Source organism: Mastacembelus armatus, chromosome 15, assembly GCF_900324485.2.
Source record: "Mastacembelus armatus chromosome 15, fMasArm1.2, whole genome shotgun sequence".
Lineage (NCBI taxonomy): Eukaryota > Metazoa > Chordata > Actinopteri > Synbranchiformes > Mastacembelidae > Mastacembelus > Mastacembelus armatus.
In genome coordinates, this window is record NC_046647.1 from 14,085,964 (window position 1) to 14,107,227 (window position 21,264).

The following is a 21,264-nucleotide window of genomic DNA, read 5'->3' on the forward strand; positions in this document are numbered from 1 at the left end:
AGTCAAAAGCCAGATATTCTTCCATGAGACCCTCCATTTCAATCACTCTTGGCTTGTCGTGACTTCTGGAACCAGTAGAGGTGCCTGCAAGCCCATCCAACTCTGCTGAAGGGAAGTTGATGAGTGCTGCTCTTCTGCCCTGCACATTCAACCTATTCCCCAGACAAGGGCACACACAGTTAGGCACCTCAATATGTGCACATAAAAGCGTAAGCTCATAGACACAAGCCCACATATGCTGTTTTCTATAGATAGTTAACTTGAATGACTTGAATCCAGCAGGGAAACATAAAGAAATTTATACCCATGGATGCAAAATTCCATATTGACATACTGCTCAGTGACATTATTAAAGCAGCCACTAATGTAGCACCTCACACAAACTGCCTTTCAATTAATATTTTTCCATTTGGTTTTCTCCTTATAATGAATTTTAAATTTTCAGAAGATACAATGTGGGATAAAACCACTGTCTAATCACTGCCTAAAAATATATTTTATTTTAACTTATACCTGCTTCAGTACATGACAATCACTTGGAACTACAGTTTTTACATTGGCCACCCTCCACTGTACCTGTGAGAATTTTCATCAAAGCAAGAGATTTAAAAAAAAGAATCTATTGCTTCTAAATAAAAATCAACAGGTTTATTTGTGTTTCCTTTATTTTTTGGTTACACAAGTGTTCATCAATCCCGTTACAAGCTTTATTTCAGTCTTACCTCTAAGAATCTAGCACCTAACCTAATAGTCATACAAAGTAACGTCTACAATGATAATAACTTTAGTACATCAAAAGTATCAAAGGTATAACATCATGCCCGAATCTTTACTAGGTTCATCAATAGTACAATGAGCTGTCAGTGATATTTGTGCTTCAGCACAACTCTTTATGACTTGACAGTTCTTAATTATTTTTACCAGTAGGTGTCACTAATGAACGCTGTTAAATGAGGCTTTAAGTAATTAATCATCTGGCAATAAAATTGGCTGCAAAGCCTCATTTCACTGTCACTGATCACAGCAAACCAACATGACTTTGGCCCACACAGTTCAAAAACAAGCCAGAGTATCTAGGTCACAAAACCACAGAGTCAGCCAAAACTCCTCTATAATTGATGCACTAACCCCAGTCATCTGGATAGCCAGCCAGCAGCCACTTGAGAGACAGACACTAAAATATTTTTTACAAATTTATTTAAATAGTAAAGCAACTGGTCCAAAAGTATTCACTTCTTGTCAGAGTTTGCATATTCTTTAAGTCATAAAATGGCTTCTTAACATAAGGTTTCATATCATGACCAGATGATATTTCAGTCCTGTCTCATTAAGGCAGGCTATGTGTTTTAAAAATTAAAGAAAAAGCCAGTATGCCTTACATCAGGAGAATGTACCTAATGTGAACTTTGACCTTCAGACAATAATGCAGGGAGGCAGTGCAGTTAAGACTTACTCAATGCATTTATCTTTGTCGTGGGACTTCACACTGCTCTCTTTCTCTGCTGAGGGGCTGCTAGCAGAGGTGCCTTTCCCTGAAGTAGTGTACCACTGGAAGCCCTCATCACTGGGATACAGCAGCTGAGTCCCTAGGATCCTAGTGGCACACACAGAGGCAAACTTAAACAATGCATAAATTACTAAAATAATATTTTAGTTTAAGAAAAGAACAGGCTTTTCAGGTTTGATCATATTGCTATCCTATTTGACAGAACAGACAGGTCAGGAGGCTGGTAGGAAACACCGAATATTGTACCGAAGATGTGGGAAACGTGTGGCCCACTGCTGGCATTCATCCTGCAGCCCATGGAGTATACCTCCTCCACTGCCTCTCCCTTCATACAGCTCTTTGTCAATCTCCTCAAACATTTGCTGCACCTGTCGTGATGCTGCCTTGTCAAACTCCTGTGGGACAGCACAACCGAAAGACAAACACAAGAAGGAAAGTTAGTCGTCCTTCTGTTCTTATACACCAGCTCTATCAGTGAAAGCTGTTTCTTTTCAGTCTGTTCATCAGTTACTGGCAACATATTGCCAAGGATAAATATAAATAGCCCCCACAGCCCAGTGGAATGCTTGTGGTGAAGCTGAATTGTTCATATGCTATAACAAAAAAATGAGTTAGGAGTGAGTTAGTTCTTGAGAAGCAGCTTGAGGACACCAAACTAAATAAATCATTGAGTTCTGAAAAAGTTTTGTAAGACCAGCTGAGGCTAGAAACACAGCATAATAACAAACTAATACCCAGTGGAATCATGCCTCGCAGATACGAAAAAGACAGACAATCAAGACATTTAACCATATAATACAATGGCTAATTATATTTCTGTGTGGTTTTATACAAATTTGGACAAAGGAGTGGGTGTGTGTGGGTGTGTGTGTGTGTGTGTGTGTGCTTGACCATATTTTTTTGCGTGACAGACAAAGCCAGATTGGCATCATTACATCACATTACTGTTTTCTTGGGAGTAAACTTACATCGTAGCCCCAGGAGAAAACAGAGCTCCTCTCTGTGGAGATGCCAGTCCCTGTGGAGCTGTGGATTCCTGACCAGGAATGGCTAGAGTCTACGGAAATGACTGTGGGACAGTCAGAATGGCCTGAGGCAGCGGATGTCTCTGAGCTACACAGAAGAAGAGGACACTATGAGGTTTACATACAGAAGTAATGTTTCAGCCTGTTTCATGTCAGAGACACAGTTCACAATCTGTTTCCAATGCTCCCACTTCCCACTGCAAGCCACCCCCTGGTTCTCATAGTGAACCAGGGGGTGAATTATTTGAATATACTTATTCAATTCATAGTGAATTGAATAAGTATATTCAAACGAACTGATAAATGCAACCGGTGGGGGGGGGGGGACGACACACAATCCAGTCTTCATGTGCTGGTCCCAAGTCCGGGTAAATGCAGAAAGTTGTGTCAGGAAGGGCATCTGATGTAAAATTTAAGCCAAATCAAACACAAATCACAAATATGACTTCCATACCAGATCGGTCATGGCCCTGGTTAACAATGACCACCACTGGTGCTGTTGAGGAGTGTACGACTTAGAGTAGGGACTTTGAATGTAGGGACTTTGTCAGGGAAAGCTAGAGAGTTGGCTGATATGATGGAAAGAAGAAAGGTGGATATCTTGTGTGTCCAGGAGACCAGGTGGAAAGGTAGCAAGGACTATCGATTAGGAGCAGGTAGAATGTGATTTAGAATAGAAGGAGAAATTCTGGAGGGAGATGGATGAGGTTATCCAGGGTATCCCTAGTGGTGAGAGAGTGGTGATTGGGGCAGACTTCAACGGACATGTTGGTGAGGGAAACAGAGGTGACAAGGAAGTGATGGCTAAGTTTGGTATGAAGGACAGGAATGCAGAAGGACAGATGGTGGCAGACTTCTCAAAAAGGATGGAAATGGCTGTAATGAACACATTTTTCCAGAAAAGGGAGGAGCATAGGGCGACATATAAGAGTGGAGGCAGGAGCACACAAGTTGATTACATCTTGTGCAGATGTTTCAACCTGAAAGAGATCAGTGACTGCAAAGTAGTGGCTGGGGGGAGTGTAGCCAGATAGCATAGGATGGTGGTGTGTAGGATGACTTTGGTGGTGAGGAAGATGAAGAGGACAAGGGCAGAGAAGAGGACCAAGTGGTGGAAGTTGAAAAAGGAGTGTTGTGTGACTTTCAGGGAGGAGCTGAAACAGGCTCTGGGAGGTCAGGAGGTTCTTCCAGATGACTGGACAGCTACAGCTAAAGTGATCAGAGAGACAGGTAGGAGGGTACTTGGTGTGTCATCTGGAAAGAGGAAAGCAGATAAGGAGACTTGGTGGTGGAATGAGGAAGTTCAGGAGTGTGTTAAGAGGAAAAGGTTAGCTAAGAAGAAGTGGGACACAGAGGACAGAAGAGAACAGACAGGAGTACAGGGAGATGCAGCGTAAAGTGAAGGTAGTGGTGGCAAAGGCCAAATAAAGGGCATAAGGATTTGTATGATAGGTTGGACACTAAGGAGGGAGAGGTGGATTTGTACAGGTTTGCGAGGCAGAGAGACAGATGGGAAGGATGTGCAGCAGGTTAGGGTGATTAAGGACAGTTATGGAAATGTGTTGACAGGTGCCACAAGTGTGATGGAAAGACGGAAGGAATACCTTGAAGTGTTGATGAATGAGGAAAATGTTAGAGAGAACAGAGTAGAAGAGATGACTGTTGTGGAGCAGGAAGTAGCAAAGATCAGTAAGGATGAAGTGAGGAAGGCGTTGAAGAGGATGAAGAGTGGAAGGCAGTTGGTCCTGACGACATACCTGTGGAAGTATGGAAGTGCTTAGGAGAGGTGGCAGTAGAGGTTTTGACTGGGCTACTTAACAAGATCTTGGAGAGTGAGAGGATGCCTGAGGAATGGAGGAGAAGTGTACTGGTGCCCATCTTTAAGAACAAGGGAGACGTGCAGAGTTGTGGAAACTACAGAGGAATAAAGCTGATGAGTCACACAATGAAGTTATGGGAAAGTGTAGTGGAGGCTAGGCTGAGGCTGAGTAGAGGTGAAGAAGGTGGAAGGAGGAAGGTGGAAGGATTTTAAGTACCTAGGGTCAACAGTCCAGAGCAACGGAGAGTGTGGAAAAGAAGTGAAGAGACGTGTGTAAGCAGGTTGGAACGGGTGGAGGAAAGTGTCAGGTGTGATGTGTGACAAAAGAGTGTCAGCAAGAATGAAAGGAAAGGTGGACAAGACAGTGTTGAGACCAGCAATGTTGTCTGATTTAGAGACAGTGGCACTGAGAAAAAGACAGGAGGCAGAGCTGGAGGTAGCAGAGCTGAAGATGTTGAGGTTCTCTATGGGAGTGACGAGGATGGATAGGATCAGGATTGAGTACATCAGAGGGACAGCTCATGTTAGATGTTTTGGAGAAAAAGCCAGGGAAGCCAGATTGAGATGGTTTGGACATGTTCAGAGGAGGGACAGTGAATACATTGGTAAAAGGATGCTGAGGTTAGAGCTGCCAGGAAGGAGGCCTAGAGGAAGACCAAAGAGGAGGTTCTTGGATGTAGTGAAGGAGGACATGAGGATAGTTGGTGTGGGTGAGGAGGATACAGGGGATAGGGTTAAATGGAGGCAGATGATTCGCTGTGGCGACCCCTGAAGGGAGCAGCCGAAAGGAAAAGAAGATTCAAACGCACTGATTATCTCTGTTACAATGTAAACTAGGTGTCTGGTTTGTGGCTAAGGAAATTGTACTGATGGTAGTTGCCAGTGTCTGCCTGTCTGTATAAGACCAGGACTCATTTTACCTGTTGTGAGTGGAAATGGCTTCCTGGACATTATGGAGGTAGCGCTGAGGGGTTTGGATATTGTCTGCTTCCTCTGGGAGAGGGTGATGGTCGAGGCGGCTTCGAGACAACCCACGACTGTACAGAAAACATATTGAGAGTATTAATGCAAAAAAAGTGAGTATATAATTGCATTTTGGGGATGACACCAGTGGTGAACAAACTGGCAGTGATGGCCAATAACATGACACGACATCACAAATGTATGATGTGGGACAGATTATCTTCCCAAAAGATATGAGAAGTTCTATGACAGTCTTGCTCATCTTCATCATAATTGGTGTATCAGTGTTAAGCATCATATTGGGGGTATTTACCATAGCATATGATACAGTATAATGTATATCACATAATGTAGATGTTATTTTACTGTCTAACACATGACTTCAAATAAACAAGGAAATGTTATTCCTTCAGTTAACAGAGTGGCTTGGTTGCCTAAAAAAATGAATGCATTCACTATTGCTGGATATATAATGTCTGTCACTAAGTTGATCAATCCAATATAACACAGTTGGCACAGTATAAATACCAGCCAGTTTAACTTTGACATTCGGGACTTACATCTCAAGTTTGTGCGACACAGGTCTCCTGTTATACCGTGAAATCATTCTCCTTTGTCTCCGTTTTATAGGCTCCAGCCCTCGCCCTTCATTCTTGCCTCCGCTTCCAGGACTCGCCGCAAACCGATTAGAAGGAGGTCTGACATTTCCTCTAGTGTGAGGCAGCTGGGCAGGGCTCTGGCTACAGATGCTAAAGTCGTTTCTCACTATTGCAGCTAATGTTAAGAAGAAGCTAACGCTACGTCTAAAAAGAAGCTAGCAAACGGACAAAAAAATATCCAAAAGGCACGAACAGCGTTGTTTAATTCCTCAGTGAGCATTTCGTGTTAGATTAAACTTGCTACGCTAAATTACCTTGTAGTGTGGTCCGCACGATGGATGTCGATTTGGTTAATTATCTTAAAGTCAATGAATGTTGAACGTTAGCTAGTGAAGCTAGCTAACGCCACCTTGTTTGCTAATGCTAGCACCACCAACAATAACACGGCTGTCATGGATACGCAGCTTCGTATCCCCGTGGTCTCATGGGAAATTGATTTCTGACTGACAAAAAAAAACCGTTACATCGTTGGCTAATTCACTACGATAACCAGAATCCATTGGGAGAACGCGATTGCGTTTCTGAAATATATCCGCAAATCGCTAGTAGATTATGTTGTGGACTGTACCCAAAATGCGGGTTATGTAATAAATTGTTTGATTTCTATTAAACTTATAAAAGAAAGGTTCTACATTTGAGGTAAATTTGGTGTAATTTAGGTTATTTTATCTTTGCAACCGCCAAAATTGATTAACGCAAAACGTAGGAACTGTTATTTGTTACACCGTTGGGGTAGTCGAGCAGAATTCACAGTAGAACCTGAGTAGTGACAGAAGGCATGATAGCAACGTACGTAGACATGAGAAACTTTTGTTTTTTCTTGCTTTAAAGTCTCTCCGGACCACATTTAAAACAAGACACGGTAAGATTGACTGACATTACCATCTGTTTAACTTAACTACTGCTGAATATTACCTGACGGACCTACCCTACTGTCACTAATACTTGACTGAAAATTTAATTGAGTCCGGAGAAGTAATACTGTAATACACAATGCTGACCTCATACATATGTGTACTAAAGAGCTGCTGTCTTGTTAATTAGGGCACGTAAAAACTACAAAAATGAACTCCCTGGAGAGGAGAGCGATTCAAGAGGACCTAGTCCAATACAAGCTTTTCTTGATCCAGCCGGATGGATCATCTTTACAGCAGACTGAGGAACAGCTCTCACATCTGGTGGAGGAGGTTATGGCAAAGATCGCCCCGCTCCTGATCCAGTACCTCTGGCAGCATCAGTCGTTCAACCTCAAGTATCATCCAGAGAAAGGTATAGTGTTGTCAACACATCAGCACAGATTGTCTGTTTCATTAAAAACTAATAGACGTTCTTTTTATTGATAGGAGGTGCTCCTGCTCACATTGGAGGTAGCACTCAGTTTGGGGACAATGTGGAGGATGAGTGGTTTATTGTTTATCTCCTGCAGCAAATCACAGAGGCCTTCCCAGAACTTGCAGCCAGGTAATACAGTATGTGCTCTGAGCTCATAGTTTTACATAAAAAGCCAGTGATTTGGTTGACATATTATACTGCTTCAACATGGATCCTTCAGGGTGATCTGTCAGTCAATGGCATCTCTGCTCTTTGATTTCATCTTTGTGAGTGCAGAGTCGAGGACAATGATGGGGAGTTTCTTCTGATTGAAGCAGCAGATTATCTTCCCAAGTGGCTGAATCCAGACACCAGTGAAAACAGGGTGAGATGTCCGTTTAATGTATTTGTTTATATTTTATCACAGTTGTTGCTGTTGGGTTTCAGCAGTCAACTCTCAGATCTTATATACTTGTGTGTTATTCACAAAAATCTCTTAGACAATAAGACCATACAAAACTTACTTAACTGTAAATTGTTCTTGTCTTCTGCAGGTCTTCTTCTATAGGGGACAGCTGCATATCCTGCCATGCCCCTCCACATCCAGTCCAGTGGGGATCCCAAAGGATGTGGTACCCACTGTGGCACAAGCTCTAGCACTGCTTTCCACTCACCCAGGGGCCTGTCAGGCAAGCCCCAAGATATCTTCAGCCCTGAGCAAACGACTAGAGGGGTGAGAGGATCTCTTGTCAGCATGAGTAAACATCAAGGTGTCCTGTTTTCCACTATGGATGCTCTGACCCATTCTCAGTATCAGTGTCTGTGTGACACTTCTTACATTTAATATATTTTAAGTATAAAAGTTGGTCATTCAGACAGCTTCTGTGCAACATCCCCTGAAAGGAGTGGCAACACACATTGTACAGTATGTGAGTGAAATATTTATATGTAAGTCTGTTTGGTGTCAGTAGACACTGTAAATATGTCAAACTCTCCTTTCCACACAGGTACCCAGAAAAGGTCAAAACAGGCCTTCACCGTGCCCGCTGCTTTATACCTGCTGGGATAGCCAAGGTATTGGCACAGCGACCGGATCTGGTCGCACCTGCAGTATCAGCATTCTACCTCCGGGATCCAGTAGATCTGCAAGCGTGTCGAACTTTCAAGACTTTTCCTCCTGATACAAGAGTCCTCACCCTGGTAAACACACTTAAAGACTCATGATTGTTGTGGTGTGGGCTGTATGTAGGCCTATTTTTTCATTTGTATGGTACAGTTTTTATGGAATATTTTCAAAACCTTTATGCAAAATTTAACAATGCACTTGCATGTCTTTCTAGGTGACCTTCACTCGTTGCCTATATGCTCAGCTGCATCAGCAGCAGTTCACACCTGACCGGAGGAGTGGCTTCACCCTGCCTCCCCGCTCTCATCCCCAGTACAAAGCCCATGAACTTGGCATGAAACTGGTGAGCCATCATCTGTGTTGCCTCATCATTCTTACAGCTCTTGGAAGAATGAACTCCTATTTCTGTTGAGCTTTCGTGTGATACAGGATGGCTTGTAATTTTTGGAATGACATACAGTTATGTTTGTGTGTATGTCTTGCTCACAGGCCCATGGTTTTGAGATCCTGTGCTCAAAGTGCAGACTGCCATCATCAGAGCCCGATGCCCCTGTCAGTTGTAACCCTCAGTGGAAAAGCTTCATGGACAGTCTGACAAGGAATAGCTATTTCCGGGTTAGTCGAACTTTCTGAACGTTAAGCACACAGGGAAAGTGTATTGTTTTAAATGTAACATACTAGTTGTTAATTTAAAGTACAATGTTCTGAATTTTATTGTTGGCAGGGTGAACTGGAAGGTTCAGCTCGTTACAGAGAACTTTTAAGGTCAGCAGAAAACTTCTTCAAACAGTCTGTCGCTTCAAACTCAAGGTAAGTGCTGTGCTTGTGTATGTAAATAGAAACACCTTATGAATAAGTATGACTTAAATATCCATCCATCACTATAGATATTTTGTTTGTTGTCAGTGTTTTGTCACCGGGTGAGGAGGTTCTCCAGCTGTTGCACAGCTGCAATTCCTTCAGCTTGGAGGAGTTGAAGAAGCAAGAGTTACAGCTCCCCCAAGAGGACAGTGAGTGACATTGTTTTTTGGTTTCACTATAGAACAATTAGCAGATTTGTGTTTAAGAGCAGCTCAGATGTTTGTCCCAGTTACAGTACACCTGGATCGAATGACAACAGAAATAAAATATCAAAATATCTGAATGTACATTGTGTAACCATTTCTGCAGATAAATGTTTGTGTGATATCTGTGAAAAGAAGAGGTTTGGCATGTCAAAATGGCAGCATGGGTTAATCATAACATCTGGATGGTTTTGGACATTGTGGCTCTCACTTTAGTATTCTTTGTTCAGTTGAAGGCGATCGTCCTTCACGTTGGTCTTAATGTTGTGCATTGTGCTTACTTACTACGAAGTACCTACTGGTTATTGCTAATTTTTTTATGACTTTCCTAAAAAATACATTCAGTTTGTCTGTTTCTCCCACCTGTGATTTTCTGCTTCCTGCAGATTCCTTTGAGTTTGTTTTTTTTTTTCTTTAGTATGTATCCTCCATTATCTACCCTTCTCTCTTTCAACAATATCCCATAATTAAGTTTTTCTTTGTGTCTGTTTCTAGGTGACAGCTGGCTGGATATCACAGCTCAGGATTTGGAGCGTATGTTGCAGGAGAGGAGTGGGGGGAGAGTTGATGTTGGCAGCCAAATCTCCAGTACCACCAGACAGACACAGCACGTCAGGGGTAAAGAAGAAGAGAGGAGGAAGGAGTCTGAGGATGCGGAGGAGGCCAGTTATAGCCTGGTAGCTGTCAGTCAGGGGATGAAGAACTTTCTTAACGCCCTGTCGTCACATGAGGGTGCTGAACTGCCCTGGTGAGACACTGGCTGACTACTTGGCCAATATATCTGAGTGCTTTTGGCACATTATGGTCAATGGACAAAATGATTTTGCATTTGTGGATTTATATGATATAAGAACTCAATGAACAGAAAAATACACCCACACATGCACACACATTTTTAGTCAATTTATCTAGATGTACATTACCCCACTAACGGTCTTTATATTCCAGGACCAGCTCAACTCAGCCCTTTAGTTTTGACCCTGATTCCATGGCCAATGCACTGGACAGACTACTAGGTATGCAGAAGTTGGAAGATGTAGGCAAGTAAAAGAATCCTGCCACATCTTTGTCTCTTTATTGAATCTGTCTTTTAAATTTCTTTTAGGAGGCAAAGAAGAAGAATTAGATTCAGATGATCTAGATGATGATGATGATGATGATGATGACGAAGAGGAGAAAGAAGAGGGGTTTGCTGGTCAGCCAGAGATGAATGGGACTGAAACCTTAGATAGTCTAAGACAATACATGGACCAAATGGATGAGGAGCTGATGAGCACTAATATTGGACAAAGTTTCATTCAAACGGTGAGATTATGATTGTGATTACAACCTCTCCATGTCATATGGGTGCTTCTGCTCAGGCCCACCTCAAGATATTTTTAATTTTCCAAAAATATGCACTAAACCTGGCTAAAATAAAGCACATTTGTTTTACTATATTTGTCCTTTCTGCAGGATAACAACAAGCCAGACTTGGACAACAGCTCAGCTCATCCCTCTGCCACAAACAGTTCCCAAAGCGAGGCAGGGGTGGAAGACACTGAGGAGGAGATCCAGCCTCTTGACCTGGACCTCAACCTGGTCACAAACCTACTGGAGTCCCTCAGCTGCCAGGCTGGACTGGCCGGACCGGCCTCCAACCTGCTACAGAGCCTCGGCTTACACCTACCACCCAACTCTGATTCTTCTTAAAGGATCCCGTAATGAAAAATAGCTAATGACTGAGGGCAGTATTTAGCAGACTTCACTTTGGACTGAAAGGTGACAATCACCCAGCAACAATCAGCAATATAAAGAGCCTAATTGTGGGAACTGTAAAAATTATTTGGGATTAGCAGACACATTGACGGTGTTTCCAATCACATGTTTGAAAAAATATTTCCAAATGTCATGAAACCTGCGTAGTTTGCAATTTACAGTTATTACTAAATATGCAGAAGTACAAAAAGGAAGGAAACTTGTATTTGCACAAGATGAATTTACTTCACTGCACGATACAATAAAAAAATAAAAACACTTAATAAACCAAAATAACAACTAGAAGATTGTATACAGGGTTTTTTTCTAGATAATGTAGTAAATTGTGCAAATTGTGTATTTGTATAACATGTATAACATTTACACTCAATATCGGTCCAAGTCCCATACAATACAGTCCCATCAATTATCTATGAGGGGTTCATATTTATGACTGTAAAATAAATTCATTTACCGTCAGTTTTGGTTGCTCTGTAAATACAGATGTCTATGTCTGTGTTGCCAAGTCGTTCTATTTTTACTTACGTTACTTTATAACCAGATCCCTCTGACAGTGGTGTTTGAAATTATATTATACAGAAAATTAGGATTTAGCACTGTGATGAGGTTTACACTGGGTTTGAATACAGGTAGTTTTTTGTAATGCTGGGATACATGGGGCTTTTTATCAGCACTTAGATTCAGTTGGTAGTAAATAACATCACAAATAAATATTTTTGCAAATAGTTTCTTTGTGTGTGTTATTTCGGTTTATTAAATGTATCGATACCATTGAGGGATATGGTATCATTCCTCTCATTTTGCAAAACGTGAAAAAGTAAGATATTTCTATTTTTGAATGTCATACAACACACACATTTGGAAAAAGCTCTATAATGACAGCTTATTCTTAGATGAATACATAATTCAACTGATAATAACTTACATTAGACTCAAAGAAAATAGCACAACCAATTTCCTCATCATGGTCCCGAATCACCTGATAGCTTAGCAGTCAAACTCCAAACTTCCACAGTCCTCTGGTTAAATATTCATTCAGTGAAGAATTTGAGTTTAAATATTTATACGCTTAAGTAAATATATTATAAAGTGAGTGAACAGTCTGTCTAGAACAAACAAACTGAGCCTCATTGCTAATCTCTTCGCGGTCAGTGTCCTTTAAGGACCTGACAACTTTCTACAGAACTGTGGTCAAAAAATCATCCAGTGAAACATGAGAGCTTAAATCTCTTAAATACTGTAAACCACACAATGGTTAAAAAATACTGTTTTTAAGGAATATAAATTCGACTACAGTATTACCTTCAGCTGTAAAAATAAACAGGTATTGTGTGGCCCTTTCTGCTGCTTTGTGCAACATTCTGTTTTTTATCTTACATATGAAAGTGTCTCATTAGCACAGATATTTTGGCTGTGAAAGGAAGAAAATTGTTTTACTGTCAGAAGAATAACAACACACTGGTCTGTGATGTTTGTGTAGTTTAAATGTGCACTTGTCTCTTTGGTACAGTATAAGACAGTGTTAATCTGTCTGTCGTGGGTGAAACTACAGAAGCGGGAAGAATGGCTGCACCAGCTGCCTCGCTGAGTAGAGCAGTGCAGCAGCAAGTGGTGAGACACACAGGGCCAACATACCGACTAGGAAGTTCAGTACCATCCCCAGCAGGAGAATAGCGAGCAGGTATCCATGGAAGAGCAGGCTGTGCCAGCTACCTTGACTCAACACCTGCCAGGGGCTGTCCAGATGCAGCAGCCACAGCAGGCCTAGCACCCAGCTCTGGTTCACCAGCTGAGTGTAGTAGATGTCGAAAATGGAGATGTGGGCATCGGGGGAGTAACAACGCTCAGCCTCTTTTGCTAGCCAGGTCAGAGAAAGACTGTGGAGGACTAAAGCCAGTGGTGCATACATATACTCCAGAGGGTCAACGCCTGACAAAGATTTGGATGCTGCAGATGAAAGAGAGGAAATTCATTAGAGGTTTATTTGTGCTGAGACAACGTAATATCAATTTAACCTCTACATAACACTTAAATGTTTACCTGTAATGACAAGAGACATCCCACTCAGAATGGAAATCAGAACAGAGACGTTGATAGATGGAGGTGATGCCAGCTTCAGGACAAAACTAAAGTTGACAGTTAACATAGGAAGCAGTAGTAGGGTGAGGGGGAAGAGGCCAGTATACGAGCTGTTGGTTTTGGCCCACATGGCCAGCACAGCATGGGTGCTGTTACAGATGGCAGGGACCAGCACCCTCTCACCCAGAGACCTGGAGTAATGCTTCAGGGGCACCAGATCAACAACATGGAGGAGATTTAAGACTAACAAAGAGATGAGAACCTGGAAGATGACATATAAAGTTAGTATAGAGGATCTGATGATACATGGGAGCTCTGACAAACAAAATATACACCATATTTAAATATACCAGCCACCACAACCCATACTTTCAGTTACAATCATTACGCACATCAACACACAGACGGATTTTAAATTCCTGGCCTAAATACAAATGATACATATGGGCTGAGTTTGCACCTGCTCATCTAATTCTTTGAAACAATAATTCAAATCAATTCAAATAAACTGACTGTTCAAACAAATAGAAAATGAATGATCAGAATTGTTTAAATCATATTTCAAGCCAAAGTGCCAACCTGTTTTACCTTTTATTGGACAATTTGGAGATATCACTTTATACTCCAAAATTACATTTTATAAATAAATTATTATTCCCTACTGATTGATCATTTAAATCATCATTGGCTGTGGCCCTAAGCTCTATCAGTGTCCTGCATCTTCTGTAAGTTTTTTTTTTCAATTCAGACTTGCCGTGAAGCTAAAGGCAAATGTGTGATGGACAATAAAATGTATTTTCATTTTAACCAACAGTAAAACTTTTGTGTGTATTCATGTTTTCTCATATTCAAAAGAAGAATTAATTTATAATGTGTTAGTCAGAAAATAAAAACATAAAAACAGAGTCATAGGGTCTACATTTTCCTTGCTTTTACAATACGTCCACACTAAATGTATGTCAATACTCAAGGACATTCTGTTCATGTTTCCAAAGGTCAGTCATTAGCTAGCTTCACACTTAGGTGGGATCACATTTATGAGTCCTTTGGTGTGACATTTAGTTAAACAGGCAATACCTCATCACACTGTACTGGTATGACATTAACTACATTAATAATTAACAATCCAATGTTCTAATCCATCATGCATTAAGGATACAATAAAAAGATGAACTGTCAGTAAACTTTCTACACTAATATTGCAGTTGCTGCAGTGGTATTAGTATCAAACTTTTAAAGTTAGTATTTGTGCTTTGGGATAACAAAACACTACTGGACACTTTGCACATTGCAGCATATAGAAAATATCCTGCTGTCACAGAATTCTGTATAAACAAAGCAGCAGGCAGCAGGGTAAACTATTGTCGCACTTGCTGGAGCAAAGCAAATAATTATATTTTTGATTGAAGAGTAATACTTTTATAGAAACAAGGCAAACAGCAGGCACCCACCTGGGCAAAGGAAAGAGCCACGGCATACGGGTAGTGGTACTGAGGAATGAAGATTCCGATCACAAAGTTTTGGAGTTTGTCAACCAGGCCATACGTCACCACAACTAAAAGGCAGATGGTGGGTGTCTTCACCACGGAGGCACACCATCCTTTCCCCCAGCTCCCGGAACTGCATACAGGAAGAGACATGAATATTACAATAACTACGACATGTATATGACTGGACAACTTTCCACAATTATGAAGCTGTGAATACAGTTTAGTAAGCGTTCCGGTAGTAGTTTTAAAAAAAATGACATTTTTTCTAAGACAAGTGGACAACAGCTTTATTTTTTCAAACAGAAAAATCTAGACTCGGTCGTCCTTTAAGGAATGTCTGACCTATTTTTGCTCAACTTAATAATTTATAATGCTCATCATGGGAGAAAGTTGTTTTGTCTGGCTGGCAGATGTCTTGAAAAAAGCCTTTAGAAAAGACAGGTTTACATATTTGTAGTTGTAAATCTAACTCCGACATACAGACTGTGAGTCCAAATAAACCTTGGAGGCATAAAGTTAGGTTTCTCATTTGCCCTGTTACCAGAAAAACAAAAATAATATAAAACTTATAAAAGCCAATGGGATTACCATGCTGTCATTCTGCGCAGAGCTTAATAATGGGAGTGCAAGAATTATCCAGTTATCTGGAGTCAGTGTGCGAAATAGCACAGCAAGAGAAATAGCATGGAGCAGTGAGGCAATCAGTAACAGCAGTGACATTTAATCAGTAGCTGTCACAACAACCTCACTTGCTATTGTCATTTTATATTCTGTTTATGGGTAAAATCAAAAAAATATATATATAACTGTGTTATTTACAGGGCTTAATTTGTACTCCAGTAATTAAACTGCACCATTATTACCAGCAAAACAACTGCTGTCTTACTGTTTTCATTCATGTACCCATTTGGTTGTCTTATAAAAATGTCATAGTAAATTAGTGTTTTTCAGTGATGACACTCATATGGCTACAGACAGATTATTTTTATTTTTTTCATTCTGTATTATGTATTGCTGGCTGAATCTGTTTTTGTCAAACCACAAATTTGTCAAATTTTAAGTTACTTGCTGCGTAAAAAAACATTTAAAAAGGCATTAAATAAATGTCACTCACCATCTGGAAATCCTAATGAAGTCATGTTTCATTTTCAAACCCCAGTCATGGCAGCCCCTTAAGTGGCTGTCCATGCAATTCATTCCTACCACTACCAATAATAATATCTTTGTAATACCATTAGTATTTCGCCTTAACTAAAGTCTCTCTTTCTACCATGATGGTGAATGTGCCTTTGTCAACCCACTCTCTTGCATTCACTGCTTTTGTTTAATCGCTGTGTCCAGATGGACTTTGGTCCTGTTTGTCTTCCACTAATTGAAGGACAGTTGTTAAAAGTCAGGTTCACTGAAACAGAACAGATAACAACAGATAACATCTGTGGAATCCATTCAGATCAGTGTTTGCTGACACATTTTATTACATATGATGTGATACTGCAGCCTCTTTTCAGCCTCAAGAGAGGAATGTGATCTCATATGTTCCAGTGTTATCTCTCTAAAATTAATCATATGTTTTTAACTTTATTGATGTATGTCTTGCTGAGGAATAGAGTAAAACCCTGACTCTGTTTCTTTCCAGCTTTGACACCTGTTTGTGACATTACTGACAGTACTTCCCCAGCTTTACCCACCCCCCTCTGGATCCCTCTAGGCCATCATGGAGTCCATCAGCCACATGGCTGCATTGGTGAGGGTCTACTTAAGTAAACAGACTCATCAGACTGGCAGGATGGAGGTCTATGCACTCTGGACCTCAGACAAATACAGGAGCATATTGAGAGCCTCTGATTGATCCAGAATACTATAGCAACAAGCCGGTAAGCAGCAAATGGTCATTTAGTAACTTTGTTATGACTCTGAGTGGTTGGACATTAGAATACAACAATAAACTGAGTGTGTATACACTGTGTGGACAGTAGACCACAGTAAAATGACTGAGGAGTACAACAGGGGTCAGTAATATTCTGTTTTGATGTTGACATCCACAAAACTATATCCTCTCATTATGTTTTTGAGACATACTTTTCAAATAATGAAAAGGAAAACGAAAAGTGAAATAAACCAACAGGCATTTTTTAAAAAATAATTCTGTTTTTTATATTTTTGTAGGGGTGCAAAGAACATTTACTGTTTCTAAGTGTAAATTTGAGACACAATTTCAGTATTTTTCATTCTCTTCTCATTGATACTCCTACTCCACTCCATAATATTGTATGATTTAGTCTGTATTACTGTATAAAAACAACTGGGTTAAAAGTGACCCAGTGCTGGATGAATGTACCATAGCACTGACAAATGGGTCACAACAACTAACCAGTGTGTGCTTTGGCAGGAGCAATAAAATGCACCGCACCAACTACACAGAGTTTAATTAAATTAGATTAGCTGACACCATACAGATGAAAGACTGTTGAATCACAGGCTGGCGTCAACAAAGTGCAAATGAAAAGCAGTAAAGAAGTTCTACAAACACACAGTGACCTAGTCCAGCAGAGTATGATGGTGGAGAAAGGGTGGGTGGGTGGGTGGGGTCAGGACAGTATGCAGTGAAGGGTGCTGTGTGAAAAATGGGGGTTACAGAGGAGGTGGTAAGGGGTGGAGAGGTTGAGGAGAAGTGAAGAATAAACGACATAAAGGTCGGGGAGAGGTGACATGGCTCAGGGTGACAACTGAGGGAATAAGGAAAACACAGTTAAGATTCAAAACTTCAATATTTCACCGAGGCAACTATGATGAGGGTGTTGAGGAGAGATGATGATTGACCCTGGGCATCCTTATCTGGGATTATCCTTACTAGTTTAATTGTTGTTAATATATTGTCTATTATGTTTCTAAGACAGTAATAAATTCTTATAGACTGATGTTTCTTTTGAAAGCTTGTGGAGGCTCATTTTATTAGCTTGATGTATATTCTGTGCTAAGATAAGTTTGTTTTGTCTGTTTGAGCTTCTTGACCCCTTAACAAACACAAAGTGTGACTTGGCAATTCAATTATTTGATTTGGCAACCACAAAATTGATTTGGCAACCACAAAATTACTTTTGCTCATGCAAAGGTGTATTAATGAAGGCATTAAACAGTTTTTCTCTTAGAATTCAATAATACCCCAGTGTGTGTACTTATGTCTGCTTCCTTATTTCTTCTGTTTTCTAACTGCTGGCCTAATATCTGTATGATTTTAAGATCAACTTAAAACCTTATTCTGACCAAAGTATCATGCACGATGCAACTATTGGGAGTTAATTTGGGTGAAGTAGGACTCCTATCCAGGTCTCTCCTCCGTCACCTGTCACAGCCAGCTACCATGTGGCCCTCTAGAGCACTTAATTGTACCTGTGTTACCAAGACCACCAGCTAAATTAAGGGCAAGACTGACGCGGGGCTGACTAAGGATCACAGCTACAACAAAATAGTGCATAGTGGGTTTTTTCAAGTCTTTTTACATCGTTAACTCCTCTTGGGCTTTTTCACAGAATATTTTCAATGTTTTCAACATTTTTTCTTTGTTTCTTGGTGTAGCATGTTTTTCTAATGAAGGGCTGGTGGGAACAGCTAATGCATTTGCCAAATGACTTAAACGAGATGGGCGTTGTACTGTCCAGGTAAAGAGTTCTTCTTTTATTTACATGAAAAACAGTTCATTTAGAAATGGCCATAAAATGTTTTTTTGTGTTTAGTCTTAAATCATGTAGCTGCACAGCCTTGCAAGATTACTCCTTTGTGTGTGTGACTGTTTACGTGTCAGAGTGAATAACAGTTGTAGAGTGGCCTCCAGAGAGCCTGTCAACACATTCCAAACAGTGAGCAGCATCTCTGACAGAGAGGTCAATAGCACGAACAGTAACCATTCCTCCATTTTACCAATCCGGAATAAAGGTAAAGGGTCTATTTTGACTTGTAAACGTCTTTGTCTTTACACACCAAAATAACTACACACATGCAGAGACACCGTACTCTTCTTCTTCTAAGCAGTGTGTGAGCCAGAGGAGGTGCTAGTTCCTGCTCTTCCAGAAACAGCTTGTGTAGAGCGTGGCTATATCACCCCACATCAAGTGTACAACCTGTTGAACGCAGAGGAAGGCCAGCCCGCCTTGTATGATCCTTACTACATTCTCATCCTGGACTGTCGCAGTGCAGAGAGGTGGGTTTTGCCCTCCAGTGCTCTGCAAATTTCCAATCTGTACAATACTGTATCTTTTACATGATGAAGGCACCTGTAGAGTGAAATACAACTCGTGCTACATGCTGGGCAGTTTGTTATAATTTTTAACTATGAAGGTACTTCAGGAAAGGTGCACTGAGGTACTGTTTTGGGGACAATTAATGAATAGATTTTGCAATATTTTTATTACTGACAACAAATCCCATGAAAAGATTAAACACGAGCATTAAATCTATCCTAACCACAATTAATGTTTATCCAAACCATAATAAGTTGTAACTTACTCCTCTGTAAAATACATGGCACCAGTTTTGTCCAGTAACTTTTAGGATTACATCAGTGAGCCACACTATTGTACTGGCTGATGAGGTCTTTCATGATAATGAACTGAGTTAGTCCTGTATTGTCCTGCTGCCCCAGATACTTCCTAGACCACCAAATGTGTATGTGTTGTAATGAAAGTATGTGTTTTTAGGTACAAGGAGAGCCATGTAGTGACAGCGCGGGCCGCTGTGACGGTGATCCATCCTGAGCTGGGCTGTCTAATCAGCTGTACAGAGCTGCAGAAGTATTCTATAATACTGCTATATGCAGAGGAAGGATGCAGCCCAGGTCAGCAATCCATTCACGTACTCTAACAAAGATTGGTATGAGCTTACTTTGAGAACATGATGAACATGAACATGATGATGGATTTTGGTAATCTTTTAACTTTCCATCTAACCATCATCAAATCAACATTGCAATTCAGTCAGCCTCAGTTGTAGGATGGAGAACATTATAAATATTATATCTGCCATTGTGAGCATGAAATCATGTTGATATTAGCATCTTGCTCAAAGCACATCATTAGCATGTCTGGAGGCTCTTTTTGAAATCTACCACACTATCTAAATGGATTGCACTGATTCTTTCCTCATTTTCTCACTATGATTGTGTCTTTGTGTCTTTGTACTTATTTTAGTGGGCAGTGTGAAAGCTCGGGCAGACTCCCCAGGCCTCCAACGATGTTTCTTCCAGCTCAGTGCTTTGGGAATGGACCCTGTCATCCTGTTGGGCGGATTCTCAGCCTTCCATGCCCTCTACCCTTTTCTCTGCACACCACGCATGGTCCTGCTTGAACCAGAGCGGCAGACACTCACTATCTACCCATCAGAGATCCTAGAAGGAGCTCTCTACCAAGGCTCTGCTTCCCAGGCCTCTGACTACCGCATAATCAAGAATCTACACATCACACATGTGGTCAACGCCACTGCCAACTGCCCTGATGCTTTCCCCAACACACTGTGCTACCTGAGGCTCCGTTTAAGCGATGATGCCCAACAGGACCTGGTTGAGGCACTGCCACTGGCCTCCAGGTTCATCAACAAAGCACTGAAGGCTGAGCCAGCTGGACGTGTTCTGGTCCACTGTAGTCTGGGCAGGAGCCGCAGCTCAGCACTGACGCTGGCATTCCTTATGGAGCACCGGCACTGGTCGCTGCTTCATGCACTGCGCTGGCTGAAGGAAAGAAGGGCATGCACCGCACCTAATGTGAACTTCCTGCGTCAGCTGCTGACTTATGAGGAGCAGCTGTTTGGAAGCAGACTTACCTCTCTGGATGACATCCGACGATGACTGGAGTAAACATAGGAATGGAAGGGAGGATTGTTTTAAGAGTTCACATTGAGAGAGTATGTGATATGTTTTTCTACAGTTTACACTGAGAAAAAGCATCAAATAAGCTGAGACTGAGCAAAGACCGATGGAGTTCATACTGCAAGAAAGACTCTCAAAGACCTCATAGGAGTATTGACATTAATCTTGCTTCACCACCAAGCCCACAGTGTTCCTTGTGCTATGCCTCAATACCAACAGTTATCATACAGATGTTTAATACTGTGACCTCTGTATGACTCAGTAGCCTACAACCCCTGTTATGACATTTTACTTGGTGATAGTTGATAGAACATCAACATGAATAAAGTGTATTTATTAACTATTTTACCCTAGTTTTATTCCATGACGTGGTGATATTTTAATACTTGAGTCTGTTCAATAGCAAAAAGTGCAAATGTTCAGTGTTTATCAGACAAGTACAGTCTGCACTGTTTAGATAGGGCATGCCACTGAGATTACATCTGGAAATTTTGCATCTGGAGATTTTGCACTCATCCTAACAGTCTGTCATACTATTATTGCTTCTCTTTCTATCTTACACACAACATTCTGTGTCGACTGTCATTGCCATAATGCAACAATACT

At 41.0% G+C, this 21,264-nt stretch overlaps 4 protein-coding genes across 5 annotated transcripts in view; 2 read left to right on the plus strand and 2 right to left on the minus strand.

Annotated features, from left to right (window-relative positions):
- The window catches only part of fam149b1 (family with sequence similarity 149 member B1), a 12,580-nt gene extending 6,201 nt beyond the window's left edge, over positions 1-6,379 (minus strand). The window contains exons 1-6 of one of the 2 annotated variants that reach the window (XM_026309913.2): positions 5,875-6,379; positions 5,272-5,388; positions 2,476-2,620; positions 1,754-1,902; positions 1,454-1,594; positions 1-152 (exon numbers count right to left, since the gene is read on the minus strand). The exon at positions 1-152 is cut by the window's left edge and continues 10 nt beyond it. In XM_026309913.2, the coding sequence (XP_026165698.1) occupies positions 1-152; positions 1,454-1,594; positions 1,754-1,902; positions 2,476-2,620; positions 5,272-5,388; positions 5,875-5,921 (751 nt within the window). In that variant the 5' untranslated portion in view covers positions 5,922-6,379. The remainder of the gene's footprint in view (positions 153-1,453; positions 1,595-1,753; positions 1,903-2,475; positions 2,621-5,271; positions 5,389-5,874) is intronic. The other variant, XM_026309914.2, reaches the window with a different exon arrangement.
- Positions 6,380-6,731: 352 nt separating this feature from the next.
- ecd (ecdysoneless homolog (Drosophila)) lies at positions 6,732-11,514 on the plus strand. The gene is made up of 14 exons (XM_026308718.2): positions 6,732-6,835; positions 7,018-7,242; positions 7,317-7,434; positions 7,582-7,669; positions 7,839-8,017; positions 8,292-8,484; positions 8,625-8,753; positions 8,900-9,025; positions 9,135-9,220; positions 9,317-9,420; positions 9,970-10,222; positions 10,423-10,490; positions 10,580-10,779; positions 10,930-11,514. The coding sequence occupies exons 2-14, from the start codon at positions 7,038-7,040 to the stop codon at positions 11,164-11,166; spliced, it is 1,986 nt and encodes a 661-aa protein (XP_026164503.1). The 5' UTR covers positions 6,732-6,835; positions 7,018-7,037; the 3' UTR covers positions 11,167-11,514.
- Positions 11,438-16,445, minus strand: LOC113131461 (uncharacterized). The gene is made up of 4 exons (XM_026308722.1): positions 15,916-16,445; positions 14,763-14,931; positions 13,273-13,573; positions 11,438-13,179 (listed from the first exon to the last, which is right to left on the minus strand). Exons 1-4 carry the CDS (start codon positions 15,996-15,998, stop codon positions 12,779-12,781), a joined length of 954 nt encoding a protein of 317 aa, XP_026164507.1. The 5' UTR covers positions 15,999-16,445; the 3' UTR covers positions 11,438-12,778.
- A 1,995-nt stretch (positions 16,446-18,440) lies between these two features.
- Positions 18,441-20,637, plus strand: LOC113131462 (serine/threonine/tyrosine-interacting-like protein 1). Its single transcript, XM_026308723.2, has 5 exons — positions 18,441-18,460; positions 18,604-18,734; positions 18,831-18,999; positions 19,496-19,632; positions 19,985-20,637. The coding sequence occupies exons 1-5, from the start codon at positions 18,441-18,443 to the stop codon at positions 20,635-20,637; spliced, it is 1,110 nt and encodes a 369-aa protein (XP_026164508.2).
- Positions 20,638-21,264: the final 627 nt, after the last annotated feature.

What these genes read in the sequence shown, in the direction of transcription:
- LOC113131462 (XM_026308723.2), top strand. Translation starts at nt 18,441, where the DNA reads ATGGGCGTTGTACTGTCCAG. An exon ending in ATGGGCGTTGTACTGTCCAG is followed by an intron (nt 18,461 to 18,603) that starts GTAAAGAGTTCT and finishes TTTACGTGTCAG; the next exon opens with AGTGAATAACAGTTGTAGAG. An exon ending in TTTACCAATCCGGAATAAAG is followed by an intron (nt 18,735 to 18,830) that starts GTAAAGGGTCTA and finishes TCTTCTAAGCAG; the next exon opens with TGTGTGAGCCAGAGGAGGTG.
- ecd (XM_026308718.2), top strand. Translation starts at nt 7,038, where the DNA reads ATGAACTCCCTGGAGAGGAGAGCGATTCAAGAGGACCTAGTCCAATAC. An exon ending in ATACAAGAGTCCTCACCCTG is followed by an intron (nt 8,485 to 8,624) that starts GTAAACACACTT and finishes ATGTCTTTCTAG; the next exon opens with GTGACCTTCACTCGTTGCCT. An exon ending in TGCACTGGACAGACTACTAG is followed by an intron (nt 10,491 to 10,579) that starts GTATGCAGAAGT and finishes AATTTCTTTTAG; the next exon opens with GAGGCAAAGAAGAAGAATTA.
- LOC113131461 (XM_026308722.1), bottom strand. Translation starts at nt 15,998, where the DNA reads ATGAATTGCATGGACAGCCACTTAAGGGGCTGCCATGACTGGGGTTTG. An exon ending in TTCATTAGGATTTCCAGATG is followed by an intron (nt 14,932 to 15,915) that starts GTGAGTGACATT and finishes TCCTGTATGCAG; the next exon opens with TTCCGGGAGCTGGGGGAAAG. An exon ending in TGGCTCTTTCCTTTGCCCAG is followed by an intron (nt 13,574 to 14,762) that starts GTGGGTGCCTGC and finishes GTCATCTTCCAG; the next exon opens with GTTCTCATCTCTTTGTTAGT.